This window comes from Lates calcarifer, linkage group LG12 (assembly GCF_001640805.2).
Source record: "Lates calcarifer isolate ASB-BC8 linkage group LG12, TLL_Latcal_v3, whole genome shotgun sequence".
Classification (NCBI taxonomy): Eukaryota; Metazoa; Chordata; class Actinopteri; family Centropomidae; genus Lates; species Lates calcarifer.
The window spans coordinates 19,713,666-19,727,089 of record NC_066844.1 but is presented as its reverse complement, the minus strand read 5'-3'; the positions used below and the strand labels follow the sequence as shown (position 1 = coordinate 19,727,089).

Sequence of the window (13,424 nt, the reverse complement as noted above, 5' to 3'; positions counted from 1 at the left end):
CATTCTTTAAGAGTCAGGAGAGTAAAGAATATTGCGCAAGGCTATGGTTGTTAGTACATTTATGTTTTAGGCCTAGATCACAGATATTTTTAAAATATATTTATGTTTAACACAAACATCCAAGGCTTCAAATTTAATTAAATTAAATGCATCAATTTTCTTGGCAATTCACTGTCAAAAATATGCCATCTCAAGTCTTAGGAGGGAGCTAGTAAAAATGCATATCTCAATTAGCAAATTGAAAAATAGAAAGAAAAACACACAGGAAAAATTTGTGCAACAGCTTACTACAAGTGATGCAGCAGCAATTCATTTAATTGCATTTAGGGTGACTCTGTTCTTAGAATCAACATATCTTGACATGCACAAAGTAACCTTATATAGTTAGATATCTGCCTCATGAAAATGTAAAGGGGAAGGTGCTTTAGTTGCAGGATATATAGGAGGTGCAGGGCTGTGGTGGAAACTCCCTGTAACTATGATTATACCAGAGCACCGCTGCGACCACCATTATTTCAGCAGTATCATTGCTGTTACATTAATAATACAGCCCATGTTTACTTATTTTTTCCGTTTGTACACACAACCCTGCAAACTGCCTCACTGTACCAGACAGACCATTTTATTTTACTTCATTTTATTTTTTTTTGAACTTCACTGTGCTTAGTGTTCCTAGTTGCCTCTCCCATACGTGAACCTAAGAAGTGATTAATGGAGACATATGAGCCCAGACCTGATAGTTGGGTTTGTTCTGGGGTTTGGGGTTTAAGCAGATTCCCTCGGGGCTGGTGTCAGAGTTTATTTAGCGGTGATGTCTGTGCCAGCTTGCTGGGCGAGAGTGTGAGAATATGGGTGTGTAGGTGTTTACTAAATTATGATCTGTCTGTGTATGTCAGTGCTCATGTCCCTGTCAAAGCACAGAAATGAAAGAGCGAAGACCCTTTGTGATGCTTTTAAGAGACAAACCATTTTGTGGACACAATGACAGCAGCCAGGGTAATTTTTTTCATGTGTGTTTTTTAGTTCGTGACTGTCAATTACAGTGAAATAAAGCCCCATTGGGGTGTAATAGCCAAACCAAATATTTTATGAATCCACACAGCCACTCATTGTCAATAGAGGCTCCTCCAAATTCTGTTTCCTGATTACAAAACAGCTTAGAGCTTCCAAGTCCTCTGATTTCTGTCTCAGGAAGAGTGACTCCCTTGCTCACAAATATTGATTGAACTATCAAAGATTATAGAAATAACATATGTGGATTCTATTTCTGGGTGAAAACTTTAATGTTTTCCAGGGTTGAACCTGCCACTAGTTACCAGGCATAACCAGAGGGAGAAAGACAGCAAGCCGAGAGTAGGAGAAAGACATAATTCAAGAGTCAGATGAAAGTAGATAGATGATGGAGTGTAGATACTGGTACAGACAATTTTTTCCCTTACCCCCTCCCTCTCTCTCCCTCCTCCCCTCACTTTCCCTCCCACCCTTATTCCCTCAGTTCTTTGCCTAATAAGCAGCGTTCCTGTGAGCTGATGCAAGACGGAGGAAACAGAACAGGCGTTCTGGGACTGCTGGAAATATTCCCACATGAGGCATAACATGATAAAGACTTATTATCTCACTAAGCTGCTGTAAACACAGATGTACACATAAATACACACTGTACACAACTCTCTCACTCGCACAGACAAACACACACATTCACAGAAAGTGAAACTGGTCCGGCTTTATGGTTCTGATGAGCGGTGACCAGGAGGAATCTGACAGAGCCAATCCCTCCAACAAAGCCTGAGAGTCAGCCGCGGTGAGCCAGCTCACTGGGCATTTGGCTCGGCTTGTTTGAACTCCACACACACACACACACACACACACACACACACACACACACACAAGCAGAGCAGTGGGAAGGAACAGAAGGAGAGTTGAGTTCTGATTATTATTAGTGCTAAATTTTCGAGAACATCTGAACAAGCTACATGTTGAAACAGGACTCATCCCCAGCTCCTCTCTGCTCATCAATCACACCAGACACACACATAAACACATGCACCTAGCGTTTGCTGTGAGCTAATCCATTACAGTTCAAAGGTAGGTGTCAGCCTTTTAGACAAACACACACACACACACACACTCACACTCACGTGTATACGAGTCATCAGAAACATGTTGAGTCCCATTTCCCTTCTTGTCTTCTCCATCCCAATTAAAAGGCAAAGGAGGCCTTTTATTTCCCTCTCCTCCAAACACATTCTTTATCTCTCTGATCTGCGCTCCTCCCTCCCTCGCTCGGTCCCCTCGGGGTAGTGGGAATGTCTCTCCCCACACTCTCTCAGGTCAGGGGTTCAGCTGGAGGGGGTCTGAGCATGTAGAGAGATCGAGAGAGCGAGAAAGAGACACACAGAAAGAGCGAGTAGCGGGTTCAGGCAGGCCTCTGCACAGGCAGCTCCTCTTCGCTACCAGAAACACTTAAACTTAAAGCAGTGTGTGTGTGTGTGTGTGTCTGTATCATAGCCCTAATCAGAGACTTCAGGGTAGATTTATGCCCCTGCCTTTTTCCCGACCTCCATTACACCAGCTTATATACACCCATTACAGGATATGACAGAGTACACACCCTTTAGAGGAGCATACCACACTGCCTGTGTGTCTGTGTGTGTGTGTGAAAGAGAGGGCAGGCGCTCACGTCTTTACACACTCCCCACTTTCCCATTAGGTCCCTGTCCACCTGCAAGCTCTGTCTCTCTGTCTGTCTTTATCTCTCTCCCCCTCATTGCTAATAAGGTCAATGAGGAAGAGTAAGAAGCAGATGGGTGTACAGTACATTACAGCACAGCGCAGTATAGTGTAGGTTAGGTAGCAGGCCGGTGATTCATGCTTAGTGAGACGTGTGATGATGTGAGGAGTTTCTACTGCAGTGCAAAGTCAGTGGACTGTGCGGCGGGATCTGTTGATCACTCAGCACTATGCCTTGCTTCATAATATTACCTCAGGGAGCAGTTTGACCTAGCAGGGGTCTGGACGGGGGCGGGAAGAGATGGAGGGAGAGAGAATAAAGAAGGGGGAGAGAGTGTTGGGAAGAGGAGTGAGGGTTGGAGATTAAGTGACTAGCTTTAAACGTCACAATAACGCTCTGCTTCTTAGTCTTAACTTCACAGGCAGATGGGTGCCAGGAGGAGAGACAGGGGAGTCAGTGCGGAGTAAAAGCACTGCAGTGTGATTTGTATTTTTCAAGTATTGAACTGGTGAAATCTGTCCATAAGCACCTGGTACTTCTGAGGGTTTAGTTCATACCTATGAAACCACAAGGTCTAAGAGTAGCTGATATGGGGTTTTGCAACATGTCACAAGATCTTATTCAGCAGATGGTAATGCCCAGTTGTCATAGACAAGTACTTAAAGGATTTCTCATCCATGTTGGTTTACAAGTTGAGATTAGGTTTTTGACCTTGGACACAGCAGTTGGACTTGGCACTACATCTCTGTAGAAAACAAAAAATTACAATTTCTCACTACTTTTTTTTTTGTTGTTGTTTTATGTGCTCAGGCCTTGAGTAATTTTCCTATCCCACATGACTGTGAATGGAATTTTGGAACACTGAAAAATGACAAAATTGTCTTTCCAGAAAGAAATTTATAAATTTCTTAGGGTAAGCCATAGACCTCATTGATTTCAAAGTAACTGGCTTTTGTGTGTGTGTGTGTGTGTGTGTGTGTGTGTGTGTGTGTCTGTGTGTGTGTCTGTGTCTGTGTCTGTGTATGAAAGGACAAATTCCTGTTTTTTGTCAACTCATCTCCATCACGTATCAGGTACCCTAACCCTAACCCTAACCGGAAAATAAAACCAAACTATCTGCACAGCTACGTGCCACTTGTGTTGAGTGAGAAAATATATTTTTTTGTAATTTCGATGAACGGGCCCTTTATCTAGCACACTCCCTAACCATCCACCTGCATGCACTTCTGTCCACCCCCATCATCCTCCCCTCTGCACCACACACACACACTCACAAGCACATTTTCAGGTCCCTGTCCCACAGCAAGCATCTGGCAACATTCCATTAACAAAGCCACCAGCGCTCACTCTCACCCTCACCTGCTGTCAGAGAGAGAAAAAAAACTATGCACACACACACACACACACACACACACACACAGAGAGAGAGAGAGAGAGAGGTTCACCTGCTCTTGCCTCAGAGGAAAAGAAAAGTTAGATTCTCCCATGAAATGCCTTTTATTGTTTCCCCAGAAGGCATGGGTTGTACGCCTCTGAAAAACACACGCACACAGACACACACAAACACACACAGTCGCACACAGACAGAGGGTAGAATGCCTCGATGGCGTTTTGTGTACCCACTCCGGGTTGCTGAAATAAAAGCAGTAGAACTTTCCCCTTTAAAACTATGCGCTTGTGTGTGTTAATTTCTAAAACTGGATGAGGCAGAAAGACGAGATTGAGCTTGTCATTAGGAGCTCACAGCCTGCGTGCTTGTGTGAAGGTTTGTTTTGTTTTGTATTAGCCGCCTTGTGTGTGTTCTGCACGCGTATGTGTGTGTCTCTGTGTCTCCTCTCTCCCACGCTCGGGCTCCTAACGATGGCAAATGTGCCTGTGTGTTTGCGAGGCGTTGTTTCTCAAAAACAACAACACATCCAGGAACGACTCGTTTTGTCGGGTTTTGTGGAGGGAACACGCTCTAATTAGAGAGGTCCTATGAAGGTGCATCAAACAGATCTTCCTCAAAGACCAACCTGCTCATGGCTCACACACAGCGCACGCATGCCACCTCTGATTATTGGAGAAATGTGTGTGTTATTTAACTATATAGCAGAGTATTAACTGCGTTGTCAGTTTAGATTTGCTGCACGTCTGATCCAAATCTATGGATACGCTCCTAGACACACATTTACATGCAGACAAAAAAGTGTCTGCTTGAGGTGTTGCTTTGTGGCCACTTGGGCATGTTTGTTTGTAGATGGCTCATGACCAAAAGACCTTTTCCTTTTACACATGCACACGCTAGTGCACACAATCACACACAGTTCTCTTCTCTATCTCAGCGTGTGTTTACTTTAGTTTCCTGCCTTGTTTGTTCACTCAGATGGGAGCAGGCTTTCCTGCTCAAACTGCCCAGGTCACTTTTGTTCAATCACTGTGTTGTCTTGCTCCTCCACCCCTGCTCCCACCCCCGCTCCCTCCTCCCACCTCTCCACTCCTCAGGTGCCAGTGATGATGGTGGAATCAGCCTCTGAGACCATTCGAACGACACCGTCCAACCAGAACGGAGTCAGCAGCCTCAGCAGCCAGTCAGATGGAGGGGGAGGTAGAGAGGGCGGGTCTAACGGAGACACCAACGGAGAGATCAGCCCAGTCGACTTACTGCACCTGCAGCAACAACAGGTGTGTGTGTGTGTGTGTGTGTGTGTGTGTGTGTGTGTGTGTGTGTGCGTGCGCGCGCATGCACATGCATTTGACATTTTGTTTACATATCCACCTGTATATATGTGCTTTTGAGACTTGTTTTGCAACACCTGCTCCTTGTGCAACTCAGGTACATACAGTATGTACAGTACATTGTCTAGAACAGCATGTACACACCAGGCCATTACATAATGTACAGATGTGACAACACATAGTCAGCCAGACTCTGGTAATTGTCAGCCTCACATGTGTGAACGGTGAAAAGCTCTGACAGGTTGGCTAGTTGGTGCTTTAATTATCCACCGTTCATAATGTGCCAACTAATTCCACTGGGACAAAGTTCACCATAATAATTCATACACACGTGGTTCCCACTGGTATATTATTACATGTTACTGGCTGAGAAAAAATTGCTGTTAAGCTCTGCCTAGGTGAGAGAAGACATTTTGTCCTGTGGATCACACATATGGTATACTCACATATTCTCACAAGAGCATACAAACACACACTTCATATAAGATTCAGATGCTCTGGGAGTGTGTGTGTGTGTATGTGTGTCAACAGTTGTGTGAGAGAAGTCTTTCTGTTTTATTTTTTCACTGATCCATCAAGTAATGTTTGTGTGTGTTTGACACGTCAGCATGTAGTGTCTCCAGTAACGCTATTTATCTTGCCGCCTGTGCGTCAGTTCCCCCTTCCAAACACACACCCCCATCCCTTCATACACACACACTCACACACACACACTGGCCACTGTGTCAAATGGAATTTCCAAACTTCCCGGAACGTCTTGGATGAAATTCTACATTTTTATTTCTCATTCCCCCAAAAATCCACACAGCTCTTCTCTGATTGCTCTCTGAAGGACCCAGGCCTTCGCACATAGTACACACACACACACACGCACAGACACAGCATTTTAAGATGTTTTTTCAACCACAGGTCTCTACATTAGTCATTTGTCCATAACCGCACAAGAATGTCCACTGAGTGTTGTCATCTAATGATGGAAACTCTCTCAGCTGATTCATATTTTTCAGTCACTCTTGTGGCATTTTGCTGCAATTGATGAAGAGATTAAGAGAGAAGAAACTCTCTTATTTATGTACTTGCTTTATAAGCATGTAGGCAATATTTATAACACTCTCTCTCTCCCTCATTCTGTGTGCGTGTGTGTTTGTCATATCCGCCCATCACAGAGGGTCAGTGTGAGTTCTGGGCTCGCCGACACCAGCTGATTTTCTAGTTGAGGTAACCCAGAGGGAACAAAAATCAGGGTTTCCTCCCTGCTGCTAAAATTATTCCCCCTAATTATAATGATGGAGCCTTAGGTGAATGAAGAACACTCAAGGCCCTTCACTCCTGTCCTGCTCTCCCTCCTCCTTCCCCTGACTGCATCCTCACCCTGCTTCCTCAGCAACCTTCAGTCGAGGACACACACACACACACACACACACGGCCGTGCACAAATGCACACATATAAACACTAAACCTGTAGCTCATACAAAGCAGGTCTTTATTCTCTCGGACGTGTCTCTGCTCTCTATGTTTTTGCACCTGTGTGTGTGTATGTGTGTGTATGTGTGCGCACGCTGGTATTTCCTCCCTTGAGCGGGTTACCAACCACAAACATACCTCCCTCTCTCTTTCCATCTTTTTCTCTTCCTCTCTCTCACTGTACTTCTTTTTCCTTCTATCCGCTGTGGACCATGAAAGACAAGCACAACCTTTCCTCCAGATCCCAACCCTTCCCCACAAAAACTGTTACATCCACACATATAGCAGTAAATACACAGTAATTTATTGTAGTAATTCCCTATTTAAAGCCCTCTGCTAAACTCAATTTGCACAGATTGAAAAGATTTGACTTGTCATGCGGCAGATGTGTGTCCTTCCTGTACTATGAATATATTTCTGGAACTGTACAGCCTTTTCTAGGTTATGGTTGTTTTACTTTACATTTGAGTGTTGACTCACACATGTAATTTTTGCGTCATGTATTAACATTTTTGCACCTTTTATAGGGTCATATTTTAGTAATTTTCTGGATGTAATTTTTCCTGCAGTTTTATGATACATAGATAACTATGTAGTGTATAAGAATCATCAACATCATGGTGCCCTTTTCCCACAGCTAACACACACACACACTGACAGATACAGGAATGGAGATAGGCAAAATTTTGAGTTTATACTTCATAAACCTGAAATTTTGAGTCTGTCGATACAGTCGACTGTGAATGGCTATTATCGTATTTTTTTCCCTTCTTTACATCCCCATGTTGAAAGTAGGTTAGTTATATTTTTGTGTATGTCTATGTGTATGTGTGTGTGTGTGTGTGTCCCTGTCATTTCTGCTCTGTATTACCAGCTTTTGGTTGCCCTCATACACCTCTCTATCCCCCTGCACCACCTTCTCCCTCACCCTGTGGATGAGATGGGGGTTCTGTGCCAGTGAGCACTGTTGAGTGGCTGCTCTGATACCACAACCAGCTGAGATTTTTTTTTCTCATTCACTTCTTTTATCTCACTCTTATCCATCTTGAATTCAAGGCCTTGAAAACAAAATCAAAACATGATACATTTAGTAGAGCAGAGGTGTTATTTCTTCAGTCGTGTCCACTTGTTAATTAAAACAGGACAGGATTTGTACCAGACTTGTTATTTTTTCAATCACATCTACCTCATATTGTTCCTCACATTTTCGGCCCTTCCGTCACACTTGATTTTGTGGAGTTTTAGTGTGGCAGCACTATGTGGCCCTTGCCTCAACCTGAAAGTCTTGGATATACTTCCTCCTCCTCCTCCTCTTGTTCCTTTCTCCTCCACGCTTGAGTCTCTCACCTGAAGGTGTAGTGCAGACTAGTGTTGGTGCTTAAACACCATGCCAGTGCGCACTGGAGCAGAAAAGACACACAGAGACACACACACACACACACACAGAGACAAACACACATAGAACTCCTGACAGCGCAGTGTTGTCAGAACACAAAGCCGTCTTTTCCTTGGGCCCCTTGGGAACCTGAGAGAAATCACAGCCATCTCCAGCCCCGTCAAACCCTTCCACCGGCCTCTCTCTGTCTTCTCTCTCTCTCTCCCAGTGTCTCCATCTTTCTCTGACTCTTTTTCTATCTCTGTCTCTGTCTCTCTCTCTCTCTCATTTTTTCTCATAGATAGATAGATAAATAGATAGCTAGATACATAGATACATAGATAGATAGATAAATAGATAGATAGATACATAGATAGATAGATAAGTAGATAGATAGACACATAGATAGATGGTCAGTGGCCCTGATGGGGAAGTGGATGAGCGGATAGGAGGGACTGGGGGAGATAGGACATATAGCCAGAGGGAATGTAGGTAAAAGGAGGGGTAAAGAGGCAGCACAAGGGGGGTGGGGGGTGATGGAGGGCTGGAGAGGAGGAATAGGGGGATAGGGAGGGGTGTAATGCTGAGACGTGTCAGAAAAGGGCGCCTGGGCCTCCCTGTGGAATGTGGCCTGTCTGCCTCCCCAGAAAAGAACAGAGCAGGAGAGAGGGGAAGAGAGAGAGAGTGAGAGAGAGAAGAAAGGGAAGAGGGGGCGAAGACCAGTTCTGCCCCATCATTGAGGGGAGAGAGGAGGGAGGGGAGGGAAAACAAAGAGCGGAGTTATAGGGCGAGAGGAAGGAGAGGTGGAAAAGTGAGAGTGCAGCAGAGAGTGTATGGCACTCTGTTGAGGTGCCGGGCACGGGTGTAGACATGAAATGATGCATAGCAGAGGAGAAATGTAAGCAGGATAAATCCTAACAAACCTCAAAGTGTGTGTGTGTGTGTGGTTGGGTGGAGGGTGCTCTGACGAGAACCAGGTGTCTTTAATTCTTGCCTTTTCTTTACGTCTCTCATCCCCCCTCATTTTTTTTCCTTTTTTTGCAGATGTGAGTCCACACTTTAAGCACCGTCACTCCCCCTCTCTCCTCTGTTCTCACCCATTTCTGTCTCCTCCTTTTCCCTCACCATCAATGAATCGCTTCTTCAGCTACAGTAGTAGCGGCTGGTGATGATGGGGAAGAGAGGAGGGAAAAGTAGGTGGGAGCAGAAAGAGAAAGGGATGGTGACAAAAAGGTGCCATTTCCTCTTCAGAGTGCCACTTGTCGGTCGGTTAAACCAACCACTGAGGGTTTTTTCCTTCTCTCTGTCTTTTTCTCTCTCCCTTGCCCTCAACTCCGCTCTTACGCACAAATAGAAAGTGAGAGGCAGATTGTAGTGGTGGTCTCACTTCCCCAAGGGTCTAAAAGGAACATTGGTTGAGAAAAAGGCAGTCTTAGAAATTGGTTTGGTGCTTCGATCCCCACTCCCATTTGTCATGTTCTATTTTTTCCTCAGTGCTTCCCTTTTTTGCTCTCTTTCATGCACACACGCACACACACACATACCAACAATTTTTGTTTCTCTCCTCCTTTCATACACACACACACACACAAGCAGTTATACACATGCACCAAGCTGATGTGAGTTAATGAAGGGTGTAATTAAGGAGCCACAGTGATGACTGGAGATCGGGGGGAACTGATACAGATCTCAGATATACACAAACGCTGATGATAGATAGTTGTGTTGTGTGTATGGACGTGTGCAAGAGCGCGTATTTGGGTTTGATGCCGGGAGTGCTATGCGGACAGATGTATGAGGTCGGTGTGTGTGTGTGTTAACAGACGATGAGAGATGCTGGATGATTCTAATAATGTATGGCTTCCTGTTAGATTGACTAGACTGAGTAATTATGGCCTGTATGGATGGAAAGTGGGGAGGTTTTGAGATGTGTGATTCTACAGCTTCAGCTGCTGGGCCTCTGCTAAATTATGGGAGGTGAATGTTGGTCACTTGGACAGTTATGTCCCATTTGACCTCCAGCTCTCTGCTAGAGTTCACTTTCAGGTCAGGAGTGCAGAGGGAGACGAAGGTGAAGGAGTAGCTGGAGGAGAGGAGGAGGTGGTAAAGAAAAAAAAGACATTTTCAGACACATTTTCTCTTTTGTTAGTGCCGCGGGATTTCATTTAATTATATTATGCTTGCATTTTTGTGAGACTGCATGACAGGTTGTATCATTTTCCTGTCTGTCTGTATGTCTGTCTGCGTGCATTATTCATGTATATGTGTATGTGTGTGTGTCCGTCTGTCGTGTGTGCAGCCCAGTAAATCAGTCCCAGGCCTCTCTCTGAGTGCTGTCACCTCCTAAAAGCTTTCCCTAGGTCTGGGCCCAGCCTTCTTCTTTATGTTCGAGGTCAGTGTAGTTCACAGGTCACCAGAGGTCATGCTGAGACAGAGGAGGGGCAAGTTGGGTTGCCTAGCATCACAGAACACCCACTGCTGTTACCACGGCGATACAAAGAGACCTATACAACACCAACTTCCTCTAGGAGTCTTAAAAGCACCAGCAGCTCCCTTTATCTGTCTTCTTTGACTTTTTCTTGCCTTTTTTCTTGCCCTGTCAATCTCTCTGTATGAATTTGCCCTTATTTATCGATTAAGACTGTTACTTGGTGCTTCATGCTAAATATTTTGATTTGAGGCATTCATCCATTTTCATAACTGCTTTTATGGATCAGGATTTTACATTTACTTTTACATTCCCATATTCCAGACATGTAAACACACACACAGTGCTGCAAACACACCTGCACGTACAAGTCTCTAGGTCAGTAATGCGTTTCACATGACTCCCCTTCCTCATTTTCGTCATTCAGTCATTTTTTTCAGACATTGAGCCCTAATTCTGAGATGCTGAGATGTTGTATTTATGAGCGGCCATAAAAATTTTTTACTGCTTTTTCCAGCCAGGCCATTGAGTGTTGGTGAATCCACTGAGTGAGTGTTGGTGAGCAGATTTTTGTTCTCACCACTGATGTCCTTTCAAATCCTTTCCTTTTGTATTATTTCGCTCTGCGACCTCTATATACACTCTTTCATTATCCAAATACAGAGTAATGTTCTCAAGACACGTTTCTGAAATCGTAGCTAATAGATATGTTGTAATTTTCACATCGAATTGACTTGAAATATAAACTTCACCTATCAGTAAGGTTTATTGTCTAAGTTGTTCCACAGCAGAGGGCTACAAGTCTTGTGGATAAAGAGTAGATGGACAGTAGACATGGTCCACCGGGCCAAATCAGCAAGCATGGACACAGTTACGGTTGGTTGACCCAACCAGTCAAGAGGCTCAGAGACAAGAATAGACAGATACCAACAGAAAAAGAAGGATGTGTGTGCGCGTGTATGTGTTTGTCCTGTCTCTGTTGTGGAGACTGAGTTATACACACACACACATCCCTAGGCACCCTAAGAAAGGGTTAGGTTGGGCTTGGTTGCCATGGGAGTGTTTGGAAGCACTTACACTCTGTAGGCCTAGCTGCGCTGTCAGGTAAATAACACACACACACATGTACACACACACACACACACACCCTCACACATGAGCCGGGACAGACGCTCTTCATGCAGAAGTTGAAAAAGTCGACTGTTGACTCTCAGTCTTCAGAAGGTGTCGCCATGGTGACTGAAGCCTTTTTAAGAGGTCATAGGTCAGTGAGCAAAGCTGCATGACCTCATTACTATTGCTGGTCAGTGACACTGGGATGTGACTGCGTGTTTGTGTGTATGGGTGCCTGTTCACATTGGTCACCGTCTGCTGCTTTCTCTGTCAGAAAGCAACAGCCATAATTACTTTTAATTGACAGCTGCTCAGATGCACAGTTTCGTAGTTCATTAGGAGTAAGGCACTCAAACAAGAGAGCATTAGTTTACAACACCCCCCCCCAACCACCCACCCACACAGGTCACACAAAAACCTCATATCTTAGTCCTTGTCCCCTCTCTTTTCTTAAAGTCCTTACTTCTTCATTCCCTCACTTCGGACTCACAGAAAGAGACAGACACCGAGAGGGGAACGAAAAAAGGTAAAGAGTAAAGACAAAATGTGCAACGCTTACAAGGCTGCTAGGCAAGTAGTTACCCTGGAAACAGTCGAGAGCCCGGGATGCACACAATGAACACACACACATACACACCACGCACACAATAGCTGCAGAGGCCTAAAGTGTTGCTAATTAGCTAGTCTGTGCTGGTTCTTTGTGTGAGCCATTTTAAAGGAGAGATTAGAGTCAACAGGGAGGAGGAGAGGAATGTAGCTCTTCTCTCTCTCTTTCTTTCATTTTGCTTTCTTCTGGAGCTCTGGGACTGTGCGTGACGGCCTTTTTCCACCTGATTGACAGAATGTATTTGTTGTCTTGTTAGTGGAAGTTCCCCATAACTCAGAGCATATGAAATAAAAACAAATACAGTTAAACTTTAGGTAGAGTAACGTAGGGGTTGGAATTATGAGGTAAATCATAAAAAGTGTAACAGCAAATGACAAACATGTTTTTCTCTCTGGCTTTCACCCAAATACTGTCACATAATAATGTGTCTTTGAAAAGTTAATTAGAAGTTTATTCTCTGTTGTCTCCCAACTTATTTAAAACTAAGATGCCAAAAATACTCCTCCAAAATTATCCTCATTCAAGGACAGTTTTCCTAATTAAAAAAAAAAATCAATTTTATATGATAACATTTTACTCACAGTTTTCATTGCTTTATAATTAATACCAGAAAGGTTCACCTTCATTTTAATTCTATTATGTGAACTAATTATTGGAAGTGACAATGAAGGTGAAAACTTTGTGTGTGCATGACTGCATTAAGTATGGTAGGTTGAACCAGGCAGTAGTGCTGCAAAATCTCCTTACCATAATTAAGTTTGGGTAATAACATTGTGTTTACCTTTGTTTGTACTTAATTAAATGGTCTAGTTAATATGGATAAACTGGTGATTGGTGACTAAAACATGTCTGATTATTCTGGTTGCTTGTTCTTGTTGTCTAGCAGAGTTACCACTTTGCCAAGTCTCCAGACAAACTTGTTATTAAAACAAATGTAGTCTTAGTGATAGAAAAGTTACCCAAATTACCAAAAGTAAGACCTTGTCAA

At 43.9% G+C, this 13,424-nt stretch overlaps 1 protein-coding gene across 1 annotated transcript in view; it reads left to right on the top strand.

Moving 5' to 3' along the window:
• Nucleotides 1–13,424, top strand: part of foxp4 (forkhead box P4) — a 92,624-nt gene that overhangs the window by 28,504 nt on the left and 50,696 nt on the right. The window contains 1 exon segment of the mRNA XM_051074390.1: nucleotides 5,216–5,395. Within this exon segment, the coding sequence (XP_050930347.1) occupies nucleotides 5,225–5,395 (171 nt within the window). The 5' untranslated portion in view covers nucleotides 5,216–5,224.